This window comes from Musca autumnalis, unplaced genomic scaffold, assembly GCF_047663935.1.
Source record: "Musca autumnalis isolate F117 unplaced genomic scaffold, ASM4766393v1 scaffold_1, whole genome shotgun sequence".
NCBI lineage: Eukaryota > Metazoa > Arthropoda > Insecta > Diptera > Muscidae > Musca > Musca autumnalis.
Genome location: NW_027411644.1, coordinates 258,098,583 through 258,117,263, shown reverse-complemented (window position 1 = coordinate 258,117,263; position 18,681 = coordinate 258,098,583). Strand labels below are relative to the sequence as shown.

At 31.3% G+C, this 18,681-nt stretch overlaps 3 protein-coding genes across 3 annotated transcripts; all 3 read right to left on the bottom strand.

The window, feature by feature from the left end:
• Positions 1-2,029: 2,029 nt before the first annotated feature.
• LOC141389446 (cytochrome P450 CYP12A2-like) lies at positions 2,030-5,352 on the bottom strand. The gene is made up of 5 exons (XM_073960937.1): positions 5,208-5,352; positions 4,750-5,144; positions 3,231-3,347; positions 2,720-3,170; positions 2,030-2,649 (listed from the first exon to the last, which is right to left on the bottom strand). Exons 1-5 carry the CDS (start codon positions 5,277-5,279, stop codon positions 2,056-2,058), a joined length of 1,629 nt encoding a protein of 542 aa, XP_073817038.1. The 5' UTR covers positions 5,280-5,352; the 3' UTR covers positions 2,030-2,055.
• A 3,451-nt stretch (positions 5,353-8,803) lies between these two features.
• Positions 8,804-14,205, bottom strand: LOC141389450 (cytochrome P450 CYP12A2-like). The gene is made up of 4 exons (XM_073960941.1): positions 13,425-14,205; positions 13,243-13,359; positions 9,580-10,030; positions 8,804-9,519 (listed from the first exon to the last, which is right to left on the bottom strand). Exons 1-4 carry the CDS (start codon positions 13,709-13,711, stop codon positions 8,914-8,916), a joined length of 1,461 nt encoding a protein of 486 aa, XP_073817042.1. The 5' UTR covers positions 13,712-14,205; the 3' UTR covers positions 8,804-8,913.
• Positions 14,206-14,255: 50 nt separating this feature from the next.
• On the bottom strand, positions 14,256-18,681 carry LOC141389444 (cytochrome P450 CYP12A2-like). The gene is made up of 5 exons (XM_073960934.1): positions 18,418-18,681; positions 17,945-18,354; positions 15,549-15,665; positions 15,043-15,493; positions 14,256-14,985 (listed from the first exon to the last, which is right to left on the bottom strand). The coding sequence occupies exons 1-5, from the start codon at positions 18,493-18,495 to the stop codon at positions 14,383-14,385; spliced, it is 1,659 nt and encodes a 552-aa protein (XP_073817035.1). The 5' UTR covers positions 18,496-18,681; the 3' UTR covers positions 14,256-14,382.

Below are 18,681 nucleotides of genomic sequence, written 5' to 3'. Positions count from 1 at the left end.
CCAACTTTCGTGATCTGGACTTGCTTCAGAAATATTCTTTATAAAATTTACGTTTCGTGATCTGAACGGGCCTCAGAAATATTCTTTATAAAATTTACGTTTCGTGATCTGAACGGGCCTCAGAAATATTCTTTATAAAACCCACGCTTCGTGGTGTCAACGTACCTCAAAGATATTCTTTATAAAACCCACGCTTCGTGGTCTGAACGTCTTTAAAAATTCACATCGCGTGATCTGAACGTGCCTCAGAAATATGTTCTTTATAAAATCCATATTTCGTGATCTGAACGTGCCTCGGAAATAAGTTTTTTAAAAATTCACATTGCGTGATCTGCACGTGCCTCTGAAATATGTTCTTTATAACATCCACGTTTTGTCATATGAACGTGCCTCAGAAATATTAGCTTTGTTCCCGTGCTTTTTATTAGTAAAACTCGTAAAAGAGAGAAAGAGAGCAAAATCGTTGTCACACAAAAGTTTTTTCAAAAAGTTCGGGAACGCAAAAATGGAAAAAACGTCAAAAAAGCTGGAAAGCCGGCATTCATGTTACTATTTTTTACACGCTCAAATTTGTCGAGTAAAAAGTTTTTAAAGAGAGCGTCATTCAGCGCCATTTTGGTTTAAAGAGAAGTGAACATTTTACAACTTTTTTGTGTACGGGAACGGGTTTTCGTGTAAAAGTCGTAAAAATTGTAAAAACTTTTTAGTTCTGGAACACAGCTATTCTTTATAACATCCACGTTTCGTGATATGAATGTTCCTCAGAAATATATTTTGTTTTATATTCCACGTTTAAATCTGAACGTGCCTCATAAACATTCGTTTTTAAATCCACGTTTCGTGATCTGAACTGGACTCAGAAATATTCTGTTTTAAATCCACGTGTCGTGCTGTCAACGTGCCTCAAAAAATATTCTTTATTAAATCCACGTGTCGTACTGTCAACGTGCCTCAAAAAATATTCTTTATTAAATCCACGTGTCGTACTGTCAACGTGCCTCAAAAAATATTGTTTATTAATTCCACGTGTCGTACTGTCAACGTGCCTCAAAAAATATTCTTTATTAAATCCACGTGTCGTACTGTCAACGTGCCTCAAAAAATATTGTTTATTAAATCCACGTGTCGTACTGTCAACGTGCCTCAAAAAATATTCTTTATTAAATCCACGTGTCGTACTGTCAACGTGCCTCAAAAAATATTCTTTATTAAATCCACGAGTCGTGCTGTCAACGTGCCTCAAAAAATATTCTTTATTAAATCCACGTGTCGTACTGTCATATAAAATCCACGTGTTGTGCTGTCAACGTGCCTCAAAAAATATTTTTTAAAAAATCCACGTGTCGTGCTGTCAACGTGCCTCAAAAAATATTCTTTATAAAATCCACGTTTCTTGCTATGAACGTGCCGCAAAAATATTCTTTATTAAATCCACATATCTTCTTTATTAAATCCACGTGTCGTGCAGTGCACGTGCCTCAAAAAATATTCATTATTAAATCCATGTGTCGTGCTGTGAACGTGCCTTAAAAAATATTCTTTATTAAATCCACGGGTCGTGCTGTCAACGTACCTCAAAAATATTCTTTATAAAATCCACGTTTCGTGCTGTGAACGCGCCTCAAAAATATTCTTTATAAAATCCACGTGTCGTGTTGTGAACGTGCCTCAAAAAATGTTCTTTATAGAATCCACGTTTCTTGTTATTGCTGTAAGCGTGACTAAAAAATATTCTTTATAAAATCCACGTTTCGTTCTGTGAACGTGCCTCAAAATACTCTTTAACAAATCAACGTTTCTTACTGTGAACGTGCCTCCAAAAATATTCTTTATAAAATCCACGTTTCGTTCTGCGAACGTGCCTCAAAATACTCTTTAACAAATCAACGTTTCTTACTGTGAACGTGCCTCCAAAAATATTCTTTATAAAATCCACGTTTCGTAATATGAACCTGCCTCACAAATATCCCTTAAAAATCCACATTTTTTGTTCAGACACCCCCTCAAAAATTCCCTTAAGAAATCCACGTTTCTCTTTTTGTGATATTTTATTAATTAATTTTCAACATCTGTAAATTTAAATTTCAAGGGAATATTTGGAACCCTAATGAACAGAGTTTTGAAGGCATTCTCAGTGGGATGATTAAATTCGATATGGAAATTTCGCACCAAGCGAGCAATACCCAGTTCCATTTCCATTTCAACAATACGACGGCCAATACAACTGCGTACACCAAATCCAAAAGGGAAACTTAAAAAGGCACTGCGAGGTTTTAGGGCATTTTCCTTATCGCCTTCGTCCTTTTGTGATCTTAGCCAGCGTTCCGGGAGATATTCTTTAGCTCTAGGATAATAATTATCATCTTTGATCAGAGACAAATAAACAATCATAATTTGGGTTTCTTTTGGCACCCGATAACCGCTAATAATCATATCACCTGTGGATACACGAACATTACCCAATGCCAATGCATAAAATCTCAAGGATTCTTTTATACAGGCCCTTAAGTATGGCATATTCTTAAAAGCCACTTCGTCGAATTCGGAATCTTTGTGGGGCAATACCCGCATGACTTCTTCACGTAACTTTTGCTGTTTATCCGGATGTTTTGCTAGCGACAATAGTAATGCTGTAAAGGCAGAGGTGGTCTATTTTGAAAAGAAAACAAGTACGATTATCAAAATATCCTGGATCTCCATATGAAAAAGCACACATTACCGTATCAATGCCAGCCATAAGCATATCCATGGCCATAACTGTGGCTATCTTTTTATCGATTTTAATTAATTTCTCCAACACACTTGGCTCATTTCTATAGCTGACATCCAATCCATTGCGTTCGGCTGCTTCTATGCGTAGAATTGCCTCCTCTACATATTTACGGACAGTATCAGTGATACCATCTAATACTCTCATAAGCTGCATAAACTTCTTGGTCTTATAATATTTCCAAATGGGTGGCATAAATTCAATATCCACGGACAAGGTAAAGAATTCAATTAGCAAGCCGAATAACTTTTCCACCTCAGGATTGTTACGATTTGCACCTAAAAGTCCCAGCCTTTGATCTAATGCCACAATAGATATCGATTCAAGTGACCATAGATTTAGTTCATGTTCAAAATTACCAGGAACTTCATTAGATATTGGGTCACGTATCTCTATGATTCTAAAAATTAAAAAAAGACTGAATTAAAATATATTAATTAAAGTGTACTGATTTTTCTACCTTTTTACAAACTCCTTATTGACCTGAGATATTTTGTCCAAATATAAACGAACATTCTTGGGTTGTAATAATACTGGATTGACCTTTGATCGAAATGTTCCCCAGTGCTCACCTTGGCTGAAATTAAAATATCAAGAAAAAAACTCAACCAATATTCTTTAATTAGTGTTCTCACGTGCTTCAAAAACATTTATTATAAAATTCACGTTTCGTGCTCTCACGTGCTTCAAAAAAAATCCACATTTGCCTCAAAAATATTCTTTATAAAATCCACGTTTTGAGCCGTGAACGTGCCTCAAAAATATTCTTTATAAAATCCACGTTTTGAGCCGTGAACGTGCCTCAAAAATATTCTTTATAAAATCCACGTTTTGAGCCGTGAACGTGCCTCAAAAATATTCTTTATAAAATCCACGTTTTGAGCCGTGAACGTGCCTCAAAAATATTCTTTATAAAATCCACGTTTTGAGCCGTGAACGTGCCTCAAAAATATTCTTTATAAAATCCACGTTTTGAGCCGTGAACGTGCCTCAAAAACATTCTTTATAAAATCCACGTTTTGAGCCGTGAACGTGCCTCAAAAATATTCTTTATAAAATCCACGTTTTGAGCCGTGAACGTGCCTCAAAAATATTCTTTATAAAATCCACGTTTTGAGCCGTGAACGTGCCTCAAAAATATTCTTTATAAAATCCACGTTTTGAGCCGTGAACGTGCCTCAAAAATATTCTTTATAAAATCCACGTTTTGAGCCGTGAACGTGCCTCAAAAATATTCTTTATAAAATCCACGTTTCTTGCTGTGAACGTGCCTCAAAAAATATTTTGTATAAAATCCACGTTTATTGCTGTGAACGTGCCTCACAAAATATTCTTTATAAAATCCACGTTTTGTGCCGTGAACGTGCCTCAAAAATATTCTTTATAAAATCCACGTTTCTGGCTGTGAACGTGCCTCAAAAATATTCTTTATAAAATCCACGTTTCTGGCTGTGAACGTGCCTCAAAAATATTCTTTATAAAATCCACGTTTCTGGCTGTGAACGTGCTTTAAAAATATTCTTTATAAAATCCAAGTTTCTTGCTGTGAACGTGCCTTAAAAATATTCTTTATAAAATCCACGTTTCTTGCCGTGATCGTGCCTCAAAAAATATTCTTTATAAAATTCACGTTTCGTGCTATAACGTGCCTCAAAAAATTGTCTTTATAAAATCCACATTCCGTGCTGTAAATGTGCCGCAAAAATATTCTTTATAAAATCCTCGTTTCGTGTCTCAAAAAATATTCTTTTTGAAATCCACGTTTCGTGCTGTAAACGTGCCTCAAAAATATTCTTTATAAAATCCACGTTTCATGCTGTAAACATTTCTCAAAATATATTCTTTATAAAATCCACGTTTCTTGCTGTGAACGGCCTCAAAAAATATTCTTTATAAAATCCACGTTTCTTGCTGTGAAAGTGCCTTAAAAATATTCTTTAAAAGATAAAACCAAAAATATCAAAAATAATTGAACTTACGATGGAATTAGTCCCTCAACACCCTGAAAGAAATCGGCTCGATGTACACGACGATGATAGCTTAAACCTTCGGAACCAGGACGATTGGGCCAAATACCTTCATTTCTTATCAATGTTTCAAAATCTCGTGGATTATGAGTGATTACCATATCAGGCCGACCAAATACACCTTTCATTTTACATATTGGACCCAATTCCGCATGCAATGTCATTATCATATCGGCAATGTCAACATTAACAAATTTACCACCCGGTAAAAAATTTCTCAGCATTTTAAGTGCTGGCATTGTGGGTATTTCTTCATAGGGCTTGGCTGACTTCCATTCTTCTGCGAAAGATAGTTTCGATTCATTTTCAGCTAATTGTGTAGTTGAATTTGTGGCCAAGCAACGTATCTTAAAAAAATATTTGTATTTATTTTAATTCGTTCACTCTCAAAATATTTTGAATTAACTTACTTGAGTTAATTGTTTTACCACAAATTGATATTTGCTTTTATTTCCAATTAAATAATTTTTATATTTGATCATCGTTCGCTGTGTTGATGTTTGTTTTATATTGCACAAAGTTTTGACGTAGACTGATCTAATATTCAATATTAAAATATTGAAGCATTATGTATATATTTAATGGTCAGCTTTTCTCACTCTCTCGTCTCTCTTTCTGTGTGCCAAACGCTTGAATAGAATAATAATTAAAGCTTTTTGAAATATTCTTTTGCTATTCTTTTCTTATATATGTATGTTTGTATGATTTGTTATGAACATGAAAATAAAAACAAATAGCTCAAAAAGAATAAAATTACGGAAAGAATCGCTGGCGGGTGTGTGGTCACCATTCTGCCAAAAACCTGCCACAATAGTTTAAAAAAATGCAAATGAGTTCGGTGAATGATTGTTTTGGTTAGGGAAACTATAACTTTGAAATTTACATTATACTACTTTTCAGGTATGGCATTTCCATAACGTCCTTACAACTCATTCCAAGGTAATAGTGGACTTCGAACCATTTCTTTATTTTTTATTAATTTACCTTCATTACTTACTTAGCTGGCCCATTACAGAACATTTATTCCATAGACCGAACTAAGAAAAGATCTCCATTCCTCTCTGTTTTTCGCTTCGCTTTTTGGAATACCGCGCCTTTTCATTTCTTCATCCACTTGTATGCTCCATCGAAGCTTAGGCCTGCCGATTCTGCGTGCACCGCCATGTGGCATGTATTTATACGCCTTTTTACCGGGTTCATCTTCGCCCATTCTTATGATATGGCCTAGCCAACACAATCGCTGCATCTCGATACGTTTAACAATATTGATGTCGTTGTATAGCAGATACAGCTCTGGGTTCATGCGACGTCCATATTCTCCGTTAACGCAGATTGGTCCATAGATCTGTCGAAGAATTTTTCTCTCAAACACACCAAGCACTGCCATGTCTGCTTGCGCAAGTACACATGCTTCGGAGCCATACATTAGCACGGGTAGTATCAGCGTTTTGTGTAGTGTTATTTTTGTTTGACGAGTTGTGGCTTTGTTTTTGCAGTGCTTGCTTAAGCCAAAGTAGCATCTATTGGCCAATACAATTCTTCTTATTTCACAACTGATGTTGTTTGACGAAGTCTTTAACTACCTCAAAATTATAGTAAACAACTTCCACAGTCGGTCCGAGCTCAATGGACGTTTTGCGCGTCGACACCATCAATTTGGTCTTTTCACCGTTTACCGCCAGACCCACTTTCGCAGATTCTGCTTCGACCTTCCTAAAGGTATCAGTTACTTCCTTTACTGATCGACCCATGATGTCTATGTCATCAGCATAAGCATGGCTATTGGTGTAAAGTGTGCCATTTCTTTTGACATTTGCATCTCGTATTACCTTTTCCAGCAAAATGTTGAATAGGTCACACGAAAGGCTGTCTCCTTGTCTGAAACCTCTTTTGGTACAAAATTCTTCGGAGAGGTTCTTTCCAATTTTAACTGAGGACCTAGTATCAGTTAAAGTCATCTTAAAAAGCCGGATGAGCTTTGCGGGGATACCAGACATTGCATGAAATACCTTTGATCGGAGGGGACTGTCGAATGCTGCCTTATAATCGACAAAAAGGTGATATGTGTCGATCTGCATCTCTTGGGTCTTCTGTTGGATTTGCCGCAGGGTAAATATCTGGTCAATGGTGGACTTGCCAGGTCCAAAGTCACACTGGTATGGTCCAATTATCTCGTTGACCATTGCCTTTAGTCGTTCGCACAATATCCCTGAAACTATCTTGTAGACAATAGGGAGAAGACTTTTGCCCCTATAGTTGGAGCATACAGTCTTATCTCCTTTCTTGTGGACGGGACACATGATGCTCAGGTTGCAATCGTCGGGTACGCGTTCTTCCTGCCAGATGGTGCTAACTAGCTGATGCATACACCTTATCAGCGCTTCGCCTCCGGTTTTAAACAGCTCGGCTGGTAAGCCATCGGCTCCTGCTGCTTTATTATTCTTCAGCCGGTTGATTGCTGTTTTTACCTCATCTTGGCCCGGCGGTATATATTCTACATATACCGTCTTCTGGGATTGGATCTGTGGTATCATCGTCTTCGCTACTATTGGATACCAGCAGATTGGAGAAATGTTCATTCCATATCCTGAGCACCCTATCTGTATCTGTTACCAGATTACGTTGCTGGTCTCTACAGGAGGATGTGCCTGTACCAAAGCCATCTGTTTGATGTTTCACTCTTTGGTAGAATTTTCGGACTTCATTCTGGCTCCTGTACATCTCGATTTTTTCACACTCCCGCTTTTCCATTTCTCTCTTTTTCTTGCGAAAAAAACGTTTCTCTTCTCTCCTTTTCTCCCGATATCTCTCTCGTGCGCTACGCGTTGCTACTGATTGTAAGGAAGCTCTATATGCCGCATTTTTCTCTTTGGTAGCAGCACGACACTCCTGGCCATACCATGAATTCCTTTGTGGAGGTCTCTGGAATCCAAGTATGGATTTTGCGGCTGTTTGCATGGAGTGGGCAATATTTTGCCATTGTGTTGTTATGTTATCGGGACAAGGAGTGCTCGCGTTAAGCAATTGGGCTAGTTGAGTGAAATATGCTGTGGCTATCTGTTGTGTTTGCAGCCTATCGATGTCCAACTTCCCCTGCTTTATTTGCAACGTTTAGACGGGTACGTACCTTTGCTGCAACAAGGTAGTGGTCCGAATCAATGTTTGCGCCTCGGAACGATTGTGCATCCAACAAGCTCGATGAATGTCTTCCATCTATCACAACATGATCAATTTGATTACTTGTTCTTTGATCTGGGGACAGCCAGGTGCCCTTATGAATATCGAGATGATTAAATCTGGTACTGCTAACTACCATGTTTTTTTGCAGCTGCAAAGTCTATCAGCCTCATACCATTGTCAGATGTTTCACTGTGGAGACTGAATTTCCCGACTGTTGGGCCAAAGATATTCTCCTTTCCAATTTTGGCATTAAAATCGCCTAGAATGATTTTAATGTCATGGGCAGGGCAACGGTCGTAAGTTTCTTCTAAGCGCTCGTAAAATATATCTTTGGTCTGTTCGTCCTTTTCTTCAGTGGGAGCATGAGCGCAAATAAAGCTGATGTTGAAGAATTTAGCTTTTATTCGAATTGCAGCAAGTCTTTCATTCACTGGGGTGAAGCTGGATACCAGATGTTTTAGTCTCCGACTAACTACGAATCCGCAACCAAACTCATGCTTTACGTCATTGCAGCTATAATACAGTGCGTCACCTTTAGGTGTTGTTGTGACGCATTTCCCAATCCATCGTATTTCCTGTATGGCAGTAATATCGGCCTTGTACTTTTCAAGTACGTCTGCCAATGCGAAGACTGCACCTTCTCTATAAAGAGTGCGAACATTCCAGGTGCAGATTCGCAGATCATGGTCCTTAAAACGGTTGCGGGGTTCGTCAACTTTAGAGGGGGGATTTTAGAAGGGTTTCTCCATTCCATTTAGATTTTTGTTGATTTTATCGACCTTTGTATTTTATAATAAAAAGACAAGTTTATTTGAGCTTGAGGTCCTTTTGTTGTTGCTGTTATTTATTTTTCCAATATTTCGCAATACATTAAATTTTTTCTTCAGGGAAATCTACATTTATATTTTGAAAATCATATATTCATAAATATACCTACTACTTTTCCACATCAATAAACTTAAATGTCAACGGGATATTTGGAACATTTACCAATAAACTTTTAAATGCATTTTCTGTTGGATAATTATATTCAATATAAAAGTTGCGGACCAAACGGGCAATAGCCAATTCCATTTCCATTTCGACAATGCGACGACCAACACAACTGCGAGAACCAAAACCAAATGGTAAATAAATAAATGGATTTTTTGATTTTAAAGATGGGGGACATTTGTTCTCCACTTCTCCTCCCACATCCGGTAAACGTAGCCAGCGTTCTGGTAGAAATTCACTAGCCTTGGGAAAATATTCGTCATTATTGAGCAAAGTTAGGTAGACCATTACCACTTGTGTCCCTTTGGGTACTTGATAACCACTTATGATCATATCATTGCCTGCAGTCCGCATATTCGCCATCATTATGGGATAGACACGTAGTGATTCTTTTATAAAAGCTCTCAAGTAGGGTAAATTGGTAAAGCTCTCTTCATTAAAATCTGAAGTTTTGTGGGGTAAAGCCTCCACCAATTCTTGACGTAATTTGTCCTGTTTTTCTGGATTTTTTGCCAAACATAAAAGAGTTGCAAACATGGCACTAGTGGTCTGTAATTGGGGGAATAACTGAGGTATTTAAAGAAATTATTAATTATATTTCCATCATACCGTATCTATGCCTCCTAGCAGCATATCCATGGCCACAACTGTGGCCAGTTTCTTGTCGATTTTAATAAGTTTTTCCAAAACACTTTTGTCGGAATTGTCACTAGCAGTCCCCTCATTTGTTGGGCCTTTCTCCAATCGGTCAATAGATTCTTTAACATATTTGTGAGTAATTTCCGTTATGCCATCTAAAATGTCCATATATTTCAGAAATGACTTAGTTTTGTAGTATTTCCAGATAGGTGGCATTATTTCAACTTTCATGGTATAGGTAAAGAATTCGCGCATTAAGTGGAACAACCTCAAGGCTTCGGGATTATTGCGATTTGTGCTAATTAAACCCAGCTGCTTATCAAGGGCAACTACAGAAACTGATTCTAAAGTCCAGCGATTTAATTCTTCAAGGAATGATGCTGGAACTTCTAGCGTTGATGGATTACGAATTTCTAAGATTCTGAAAAATTTAAGAATTTAATACGAAATGTACAAAAAATATTAAACTTATAAAAAATAAAACATACATAAAATATAGAATATAAAATATAAAACATAAAATAAAAAATGTAAAATATGGAATATAAAATATATAATCAAACATATAAAATATAAAATATAAAACATCAAATATAAAATGTAAAATATAAAATTTAGATTATAAAAAATTAAATATAAAATATAAAATATTAAATATTAAATATTAAATATTAAATATTAAATATTAAATATTAAATATTAAATATTAAATATTAAATATTAAATATTAAATATTAAATATTAAATATTAAATATTAAATATTAAATATTAAATATTAAATATTAAATATTAAATATTAAATATTAAATATTAAATATTAAATATTAAATATTAAATATTAAATATTAAATATTAAATATTAAATATTAAATATTAAATATTAAATATTAAATATTAAATATTAAATATTAAATATTAAATATTAAATATTAAATATTAAATATTAAATATTAAATATTAAATATTAAATATTAAATATTAAATATTAAATATTAAATATTAAATATTAAATATTAAATATTAAATATTAAATATTAAATATTAAATATTAAATATTAAATATTAAATATTAAATATTAAATATTAAATATTAAATATTAAATATTAAATATTAAATATTAAATATTAAATATTAAATATTAAATATTAAATATTAAATATTAAATATTAAATATTAAATATTAAATATTAAATATTAAATATTAAATATTAAATATTAAATATTAAATATTAAATATTAAATATTAAATATTAAATATTAAATATTAAATATTAAATATTAAATATTAAATATTAAATATTAAATATTAAATATTAAATATTAAATATTAAATATTAAATATTAAATATTAAATATTAAATATTAAATATTAAATATTAAATATTAAATATTAAATATTAAATATTAAATATTAAATATTAAATATTAAATATTAAATATTAAATATTAAATATTAAATATTAAATATTAAATATTAAATATTAAATATTAAATATTAAATATTAAATATTAAATATTAAATATTAAATATTAAATATTAAATATTAAATATTAAATATTAAATATTAAATATTAAATATTAAATATTAAATATTAAATATTAAATATTAAATATTAAATATTAAATATTAAATATTAAATATTAAATATTAAATATTAAATATTAAATATTAAATATTAAATATTAAATATTAAATATTAAATATTAAATATTAAATATTAAATATTAAATATTAAATATTAAATATTAAATATTAAATATTAAATATTAAATATTAAATATTAAATATTAAATATTAAATATTAAATATTAAATATTAAATATTAAATATTAAATATTAAATATTAAATATTAAATATTAAATATTAAATATTAAATATTAAATATTAAATATTAAATATTAAATATTAAATATTAAATATTAAATATTAAATATTAAATATTAAATATTAAATATTAAATATTAAATATTAAATATTAAATATTAAATATTAAATATTAAATATTAAATATTAAATATTAAATATTAAATATTAAATATTAAATATTAAATATTAAATATTAAATATTAAATATTAAATATTAAATATTAAATATTAAATATTAAATATTAAATATTAAATATTAAATATTAAATATTAAATATTAAATATTAAATATTAAATATTAAATATTAAATATTAAATATTAAATATTAAATATTAAATATTAAATATTAAATATTAAATATTAAATATTAAATATTAAATATTAAATATTAAATATTAAATATTAAATATTAAATATTAAATATTAAATATTAAATATTAAATATTAAATATTAAATATTAAATATTAAATATTAAATATTAAATATTAAATATTAAATATTAAATATTAAATATTAAATATTAAATATTAAATATTAAATATTAAATATTAAATATTAAATATTAAATATTAAATATTAAATATTAAATATTAAATATTAAATATTAAATATTAAATATTAAATATTAAATATTAAATATTAAATATTAAATATTAAATATTAAATATTAAATATTAAATATTAAATATTAAATATTAAATATTAAATATTAAATATTAAATATTAAATATTAAATATTAAATATTAAATATTAAATATTAAATATTAAATATTAAATATTAAATATTAAATATTAAATATTAAATATTAAATATTAAATATTAAATATTAAATATTAAATATTAAATATTAAATATTAAATATTAAATATTAAATATTAAATATTAAATATTAAATATTAAATATTAAATATTAAATATTAAATATTAAATATTAAATATTAAATATTAAATATTAAATATTAAATATTAAATATTAAATATTAAATATTAAATATTAAATATTAAATATTAAATATTAAATATTAAATATTAAATATTAAATATTAAATATTAAATATTAAATATTAAATATTAAATATTAAATATTAAATATTAAATATTAAATATTAAATATTAAATATTAAATATTAAATATTAAATATTAAATATTAAATATTAAATATTAAATATTAAATATTAAATATTAAATATTAAATATTAAATATTAAATATTAAATATTAAATATTAAATATTAAATATTAAATATTAAATATTAAATATTAAATATTAAATATTAAATATTAAATATTAAATATTAAATATTAAATATTAAATATTAAATATTAAATATTAAATATTAAATATTAAATATTAAATATTAAATATTAAATATTAAATATTAAATATTAAATATTAAATATTAAATATTAAATATTAAATATTAAATATTAAATATTAAATATTAAATATTAAATATTAAATATTAAATATTAAATATTAAATATTAAATATTAAATATTAAATATTAAATATTAAATATTAAATATTAAATATTAAATATTAAATATTAAATATTAAATATTAAATATTAAATATTAAATATTAAATATTAAATATTAAATATTAAATATTAAATATTAAATATTAAATATTAAATATTAAATATTAAATATTAAATATTAAATATTAAATATTAAATATTAAATATTAAATATTAAATATTAATTATTTATTTATTTATTTTTTTATTTATAATTTTTTTTAATATTTTTAATTACCTCTGTAGTAACTCCTTATTAACCTGTGACAACTTCGGCAAATAATGGCGTACATTTTTCGGATTCATCAATATGGGATTGACCGATGATCGATATGTGCCCCACTTTTCACCACGTCTATAAGATTTAAAAATATGCCGATAATATGTCATCATAATATAATTCTCTCTAATTAAACTTACGTCCCCAAAAGGCCTTCGACACCTTGAAATACATCTGCACGATGTACGCTTCGATGATAGGCCATTGCATCAGGACCTGACCGTTGTGGCCATTTACCTTCGTTACGCATAATAATTTCAAAATCTTGAGGATTGTGTGTAGTTATTGAATCGGGTCTACCGAAACCACCTTTCATTCTAAGCAATGGACCATAATCCTCCTTCCAGGTCAATATCATTTGGGTTGCATCTAAATTAGCATATTTACCACCTGGTGCGAAATTTCTAAACATTGACCATAAACTCATAGTAGGAACGGCTTGAAAGGGTTTGGCTTGATTCCATTCTACTTGGGAATATTTTAGTTCATTTTTATGTGGACAATCATTTGACGTTGTCGTTGTTTCTTGATGTATCTGCAAATGAATGTAATTTAATATATTTCTCCATCAATTAATTAAAATATTCAATCTGTGGCCGAATAAGTGCGTTTATTGTAAACCTATTTATCAGATTTGAAACATTTTTAATTTTCAACATCGTCGGTTATTTTGAGTTAGACTTTCTTCGTTGTATGTCTTTACAAGCGAAACTTTGAAATGCTACTGTTTTGATGCTCGAATATTTTTTTCCAAAAAAGTTATGATTTTGTTAATTGATTTTAATAGCCAATTGTAAGCTTTTCATAGCTTCTTGTGGGCTGCGTCACATAACACAATGATAAAAAAATGTTCTCAGACAGCTGATGGAAGTTATCTGTCCCTCCCTTAAAAAATATTTCTCATTTTTATTTTTTAATATATTTTTAATAGATACGATAGCTTAAGACTAATGTTTTATTTTAAAGCCGGGTTTTTTTTTATTAAAAATCAGATTTATTTCTAAGAAATTGTATCAATAATTTTTAATGCATATTACTATTATTTTATACAAAAAAAAAAAAACAAATAAATAATAAAAATTACAAAATTAGACAAACTTAATCCTGAACATCAGAAAATTTAAATTTCAACGGAATAGTGGGAACATTAATCAGAAGACTTTTAAAAGCATTTTCCGTGGGATAATTAAACTCCACATGGAAATTTCGTATCAAACGAGCAATACCCAATTCCAGTTCCATTTCAACAATACGACGGCCAATACAGCTACGTGAACCAAATCCAAAGGGTAAATAAATAAATGGACTGCTCGCCTTCAAAGCATGCGGACATTCCGCAGTGCCATCTGTTTCTTTTGAAGGTCTTAGCCAACGTTCTGGTAAATACTCCTGGGCTCGGGGATAATGTGTATCATCTTTTAACAAAGAAGTTGAAATCATTGTTACACGTGTTCCCTTGGGTACGCGATAACCACTTAAAACAACGTCATTAATGGGTACACGAGCATTGCCCACTGTTAAGGGATATACACGCAAGGATTCCTTTATGCAGGCTCTTAGGTAAGGCATGTTTTTAAACACCGTTTCATTAAATTCTGAATCCTTGTGGGGTAAGAGTTTTCTTACTTCCTCGCGTAATCTTGCCTGTTTCTCGGGATTTTTGGCCAAACATAAGAGTAAACCGGTAAAGGTGGTGGAGGTCTAAAAGAAGAAAAGTATATGAGCACACTAAAAATGTAAGTGAGTAGCCCAACTTACCGTATCCACACCAGCCATTAACATATCCATTGCCATTACCATGGCAATTTTCCTATCAATTTTTATTAACTTTTCCAAAACACTTTTCTCCGCATCTGGCTTTTCGGGTACACCTTGCTTACGTTCTTCCTCTAGACGTGCAATGGCCTCTTCTACAAAACTCTTTGTAACGTCCATGACACCATCCAAACTTGCCAACAATTTCTTGAAGGTAGTCGTCTTATAATATTTCCATATAGAAGGTTTCATTTCAATTTCCATCGAACATTGAATGAAATCGGTGAGCGATTGAAATAAACGTGTAGCTGTGGGATCATTACGATTTTTAGTAATAAGACCCAATTGTTTGTCCAAAGCAACCACCGAAACAGACTCCAACGTCCAGCGATTTATGTCTTCTTCAAAATTTCCAGGCACTTCCATAGTCTCAGGGTCACGTATGTTTCGTATTCTGAAATGTAATCAAATTAGTGGAAAAATCAAAAGAATTTCGTGGCACTATTTACCTCTCCATGAATTCCTTGTTCACCTCCGACATTTTGTGGAAATATAAGCGCACATTTTTTGGTTGCATCATGACGGGATTAACTGTTGATCGGAATGTACCCCATTTTTCACCTTGCCTAGAGTTAAAAAAAGTTGAATAAAACTTGGGTACCACCAAGGGGCATGATCCGCCCTTATAGGCGAACTTAGCGTCACCTTTGACTTCAAAATCGTCTTTATTGACGACTTCATAGTCGTCTTTATTGACGACTACAAAGTGGTCTTTATAAACGAATTCACACTCGTCTTTATAGGCGACCTCAAAGTCGACTTTATAGACGACCTCAAAGTCGTCTTTATAGGCGACCTTAAAGTCGTCTTTATAGGCGACCTTAAAGTCTTCCTTGTAGGCGACCTTAATGTCGTCTTTATAGGCGACCTTAACGTCGTCTTTATGGGCGACCTTAATGTCGTCTTTATAGGCGACCTTAACGTCGTCTTTATAGGCGACCTTAAAGTCGTCTTTGTAGACGACCCCAAAGTCGTCTTTATAGACGTCATCAAAACGGTCTTTCTAGACGACCTCAAAGCGGTCTTTATAGACAACCTCAAAGGCGTATTTAAAGACGACCATCTCGTCTTTATAGACCATCTCAAAGTCGTCTTTATAGACCATCTCAAAGTCGTCTTTGTAGACGACCTCAGAGTCGTCTTTATGGACGACCGCAAACTCGTCTTTATGGACGACCGCAAACTCGTCTTTATGGACGACCGCAAACTCGTCTTTATGGACGACTTAAAAGTCGTCTTTACTGACGAACTCAAAATCGTCCTTATAGACGACTTCCACGTCGTCTTAATAGACGACATAAAAGTCGTCTTTATAGACGACATAAAAGTCGTCTTCATAGACTATCTCAAATTTGTCTTTAAGGACGACCTTCAATGTCGTTATTATGGATGACTTTAAAGTCGTCTTATAGACGTCCTAAAAAAACGTCTTTATATACCACCTCAAAGTCGTCTTTATAGACGACCTCAAAGTCGTCTTTATAGACGAACTCGTCTTGATAGACGACCTCAAAGTCGTCTTTATAGACGACCTCAAAGTCGTCTTTATAGACGACCTTAAAGTCGTCTTTATAGACGACATAAAAGTCGTCTTTATGGACGACCTCAAAGTCGTCTTTACAGAAGACCTCAAAGTCGTCTTTATAGACTACCTCAAATCCGTCTTTATAGACGACCTCAAAGCCGTCTTTATAGACGACCTCAAAGTCGTCTTTATAGACGACCTCAAAGTCGTCTTTATATACGACCTTAAAGTCGTCTTTATAGACGACCTTAAAGTCGTCTTTATAGACGACCTTAAAGTCGCCTTTATAGACGACATAAAAGTCGTCTTTATAGACGACCTCAAAGGCGTCTTTATAGACGACCTCAAAGTCGTCTTTATAGACGCCCTTAAAGTCGTCTTTATAGACGACATAAAAGTCTTCTTTATAAACAACCTCGAAGTCGTCTTTATAGACGACCTCAAAGTCGTCTTTATAGACGACCTCAAAGTCGTTGTTATAGACGATCTCAAAGTCGTTGTTATAGACGACCTCAAAGTCGTTGTTATAGACGACCTCAAAGTCGTCTTTACAGACAACCTCAAAGTCATATTTATAGACAACCTCAAAGTCGTCTTTATAGACGACCTCAAAGTCGTCTTTATAGACGACCTCAAAGTCGTCTTTATAGACGACCTCAAAGTCGTCTTTATAGACGACCTCAAACTCACCTTTATAGACGACCTCAAAGTCGTCTTTATAGACGACCTCAAAGTCATCTTTATAGACGACCTCAAATTCGTCTTTATAGACGAGCTTATAGTCGTCTTTATAGGCGACCTCAAAGTCGTCTTTATAGACGACCTCAAAGTCCTATTTATAGATGACCTCAAAGAGATCTTTATAGACGACCTCTGAGTCGTCTTTATAGACGACCCTTTAGTCGTCATTATTGCCGACTTCAAAGTCGTCTTTATGGACGACCTCAAAATTGTCGTTATAGGCGACCTGAAAGGCGTATTTATAGAGGACCTCAAAGTCATACTTATAGACCACCTCAAAGTTTTCTTTATAGACGACTTCAAAGTCGTCTTTATAGACGACTTCAAAGTCGTCTTTATAGACGACCTAAAAGTCGTCTTTATAGACGACCTCAAAGTCGTCTTTATAGACGACCTCAAAGTCGTCTTTATAGACGACCTCAAAGTCGTCCTTATAGACGACCTCAAAGTCGTCTTTATAGACGACCCCAAAGTCGTCTTTATAGACGACATCAAAGTCGTCTTTATAAACGACCTCAAAGTCGTCTAAATAGGCGAGTTTAAATCGTATTTTATGTTACTGTTCTTTTTCACACTTACGTTCCAATGAGGCCCTCAACACCCTGAAAGAAATCACCACGATGAACAGTACGATGATAAATTAATGCCTCCGAACCGGGACGATTAGGCCAAATGCCTTCGTTGCGTAAAGTCTTTTCAAAATCGTGTGGATTATGGGTAACCACCATAGTAGGTTTGCCAAATAAACTTGGTATGCGTGAAATTGGTCCCATATCTTGACGGAACGCCAACATCAACTGCGATGAATCCAGTTGGGCATATTTACCACCAGGCAAAAAGTTGCTTACAAATTTCCAACTGCTCATGGTGGGTATTTCTTCAAATGGTTTTGCTTGATTCCACTCTTCCGTAGCGGCAGCAATATCATCAATATTATTTCCGGCTGTGGTCGGCGCAGTTACTGCTGTCGATGTCGCTTGGCTACGCCACTGAAAGTGGAAAAAATGTTCACTGTGATTTTATTTATTTGGTGTTCTCGCATTTTTGATTACCAATTGCAGCTGTAATTTGTCATTCGATGTTTTAATTAATCTTTGATAAACTTTTTGATATTTTATGGAGGGCAACATTTTAGATAAATTTTGTTCTTTTTGCCAAAGAAATTGCCCTAACTTAATGGCACTTGTCTATTTTACACAAACCACTAATTGACTAAGCGAGAACTTGTCATGCATGTTGATAAAAAGCTTCCATTTTCTATTGTCTTTTCTAGCGATCAGACGAAGAAAGAGCATTTTGGCTCATTGTGTTGACAT

Bases quoted from the DNA above. Each gene is read 5' to 3' on its own strand.
- LOC141389444 (XM_073960934.1), bottom strand. From the start codon at position 18,495: ATGTTGCCCTCCATAAAATATCAAAAAGTTTATCAAAGATTAATTAAA. The intron at 18,355-18,417 runs GTAATCAAAAAT...TTCCACTTTCAG, and splicing joins ACAAATTACAGCTGCAATTG to TGGCGTAGCCAAGCGACATC. The intron at 15,494-15,548 runs GTAAATAGTGCC...ATTACATTTCAG, and splicing joins AACAAGGAATTCATGGAGAG to AATACGAAACATACGTGACC.
- LOC141389446 (XM_073960937.1), bottom strand. From the start codon at position 5,279: ATGATCAAATATAAAAATTATTTAATTGGAAATAAAAGCAAATATCAA. The intron at 3,171-3,230 runs GTAGAAAAATCA...TTTAATTTTTAG, and splicing joins AATAAGGAGTTTGTAAAAAG to AATCATAGAGATACGTGACC. The intron at 2,650-2,719 runs GTAATGTGTGCT...TTTTCAAAATAG, and splicing joins TTATGGCTGGCATTGATACG to ACCACCTCTGCCTTTACAGC.
- LOC141389450 (XM_073960941.1), bottom strand. From the start codon at position 13,711: ATGAGTTTATGGTCAATGTTTAGAAATTTCGCACCAGGTGGTAAATAT. The intron at 13,360-13,424 runs GTAAGTTTAATT...TAAATCTTATAG, and splicing joins GTCGAAGGCCTTTTGGGGAC to ACGTGGTGAAAAGTGGGGCA. The intron at 10,031-13,242 runs GTAATTAAAAAT...TAAATTTTTCAG, and splicing joins AATAAGGAGTTACTACAGAG to AATCTTAGAAATTCGTAATC.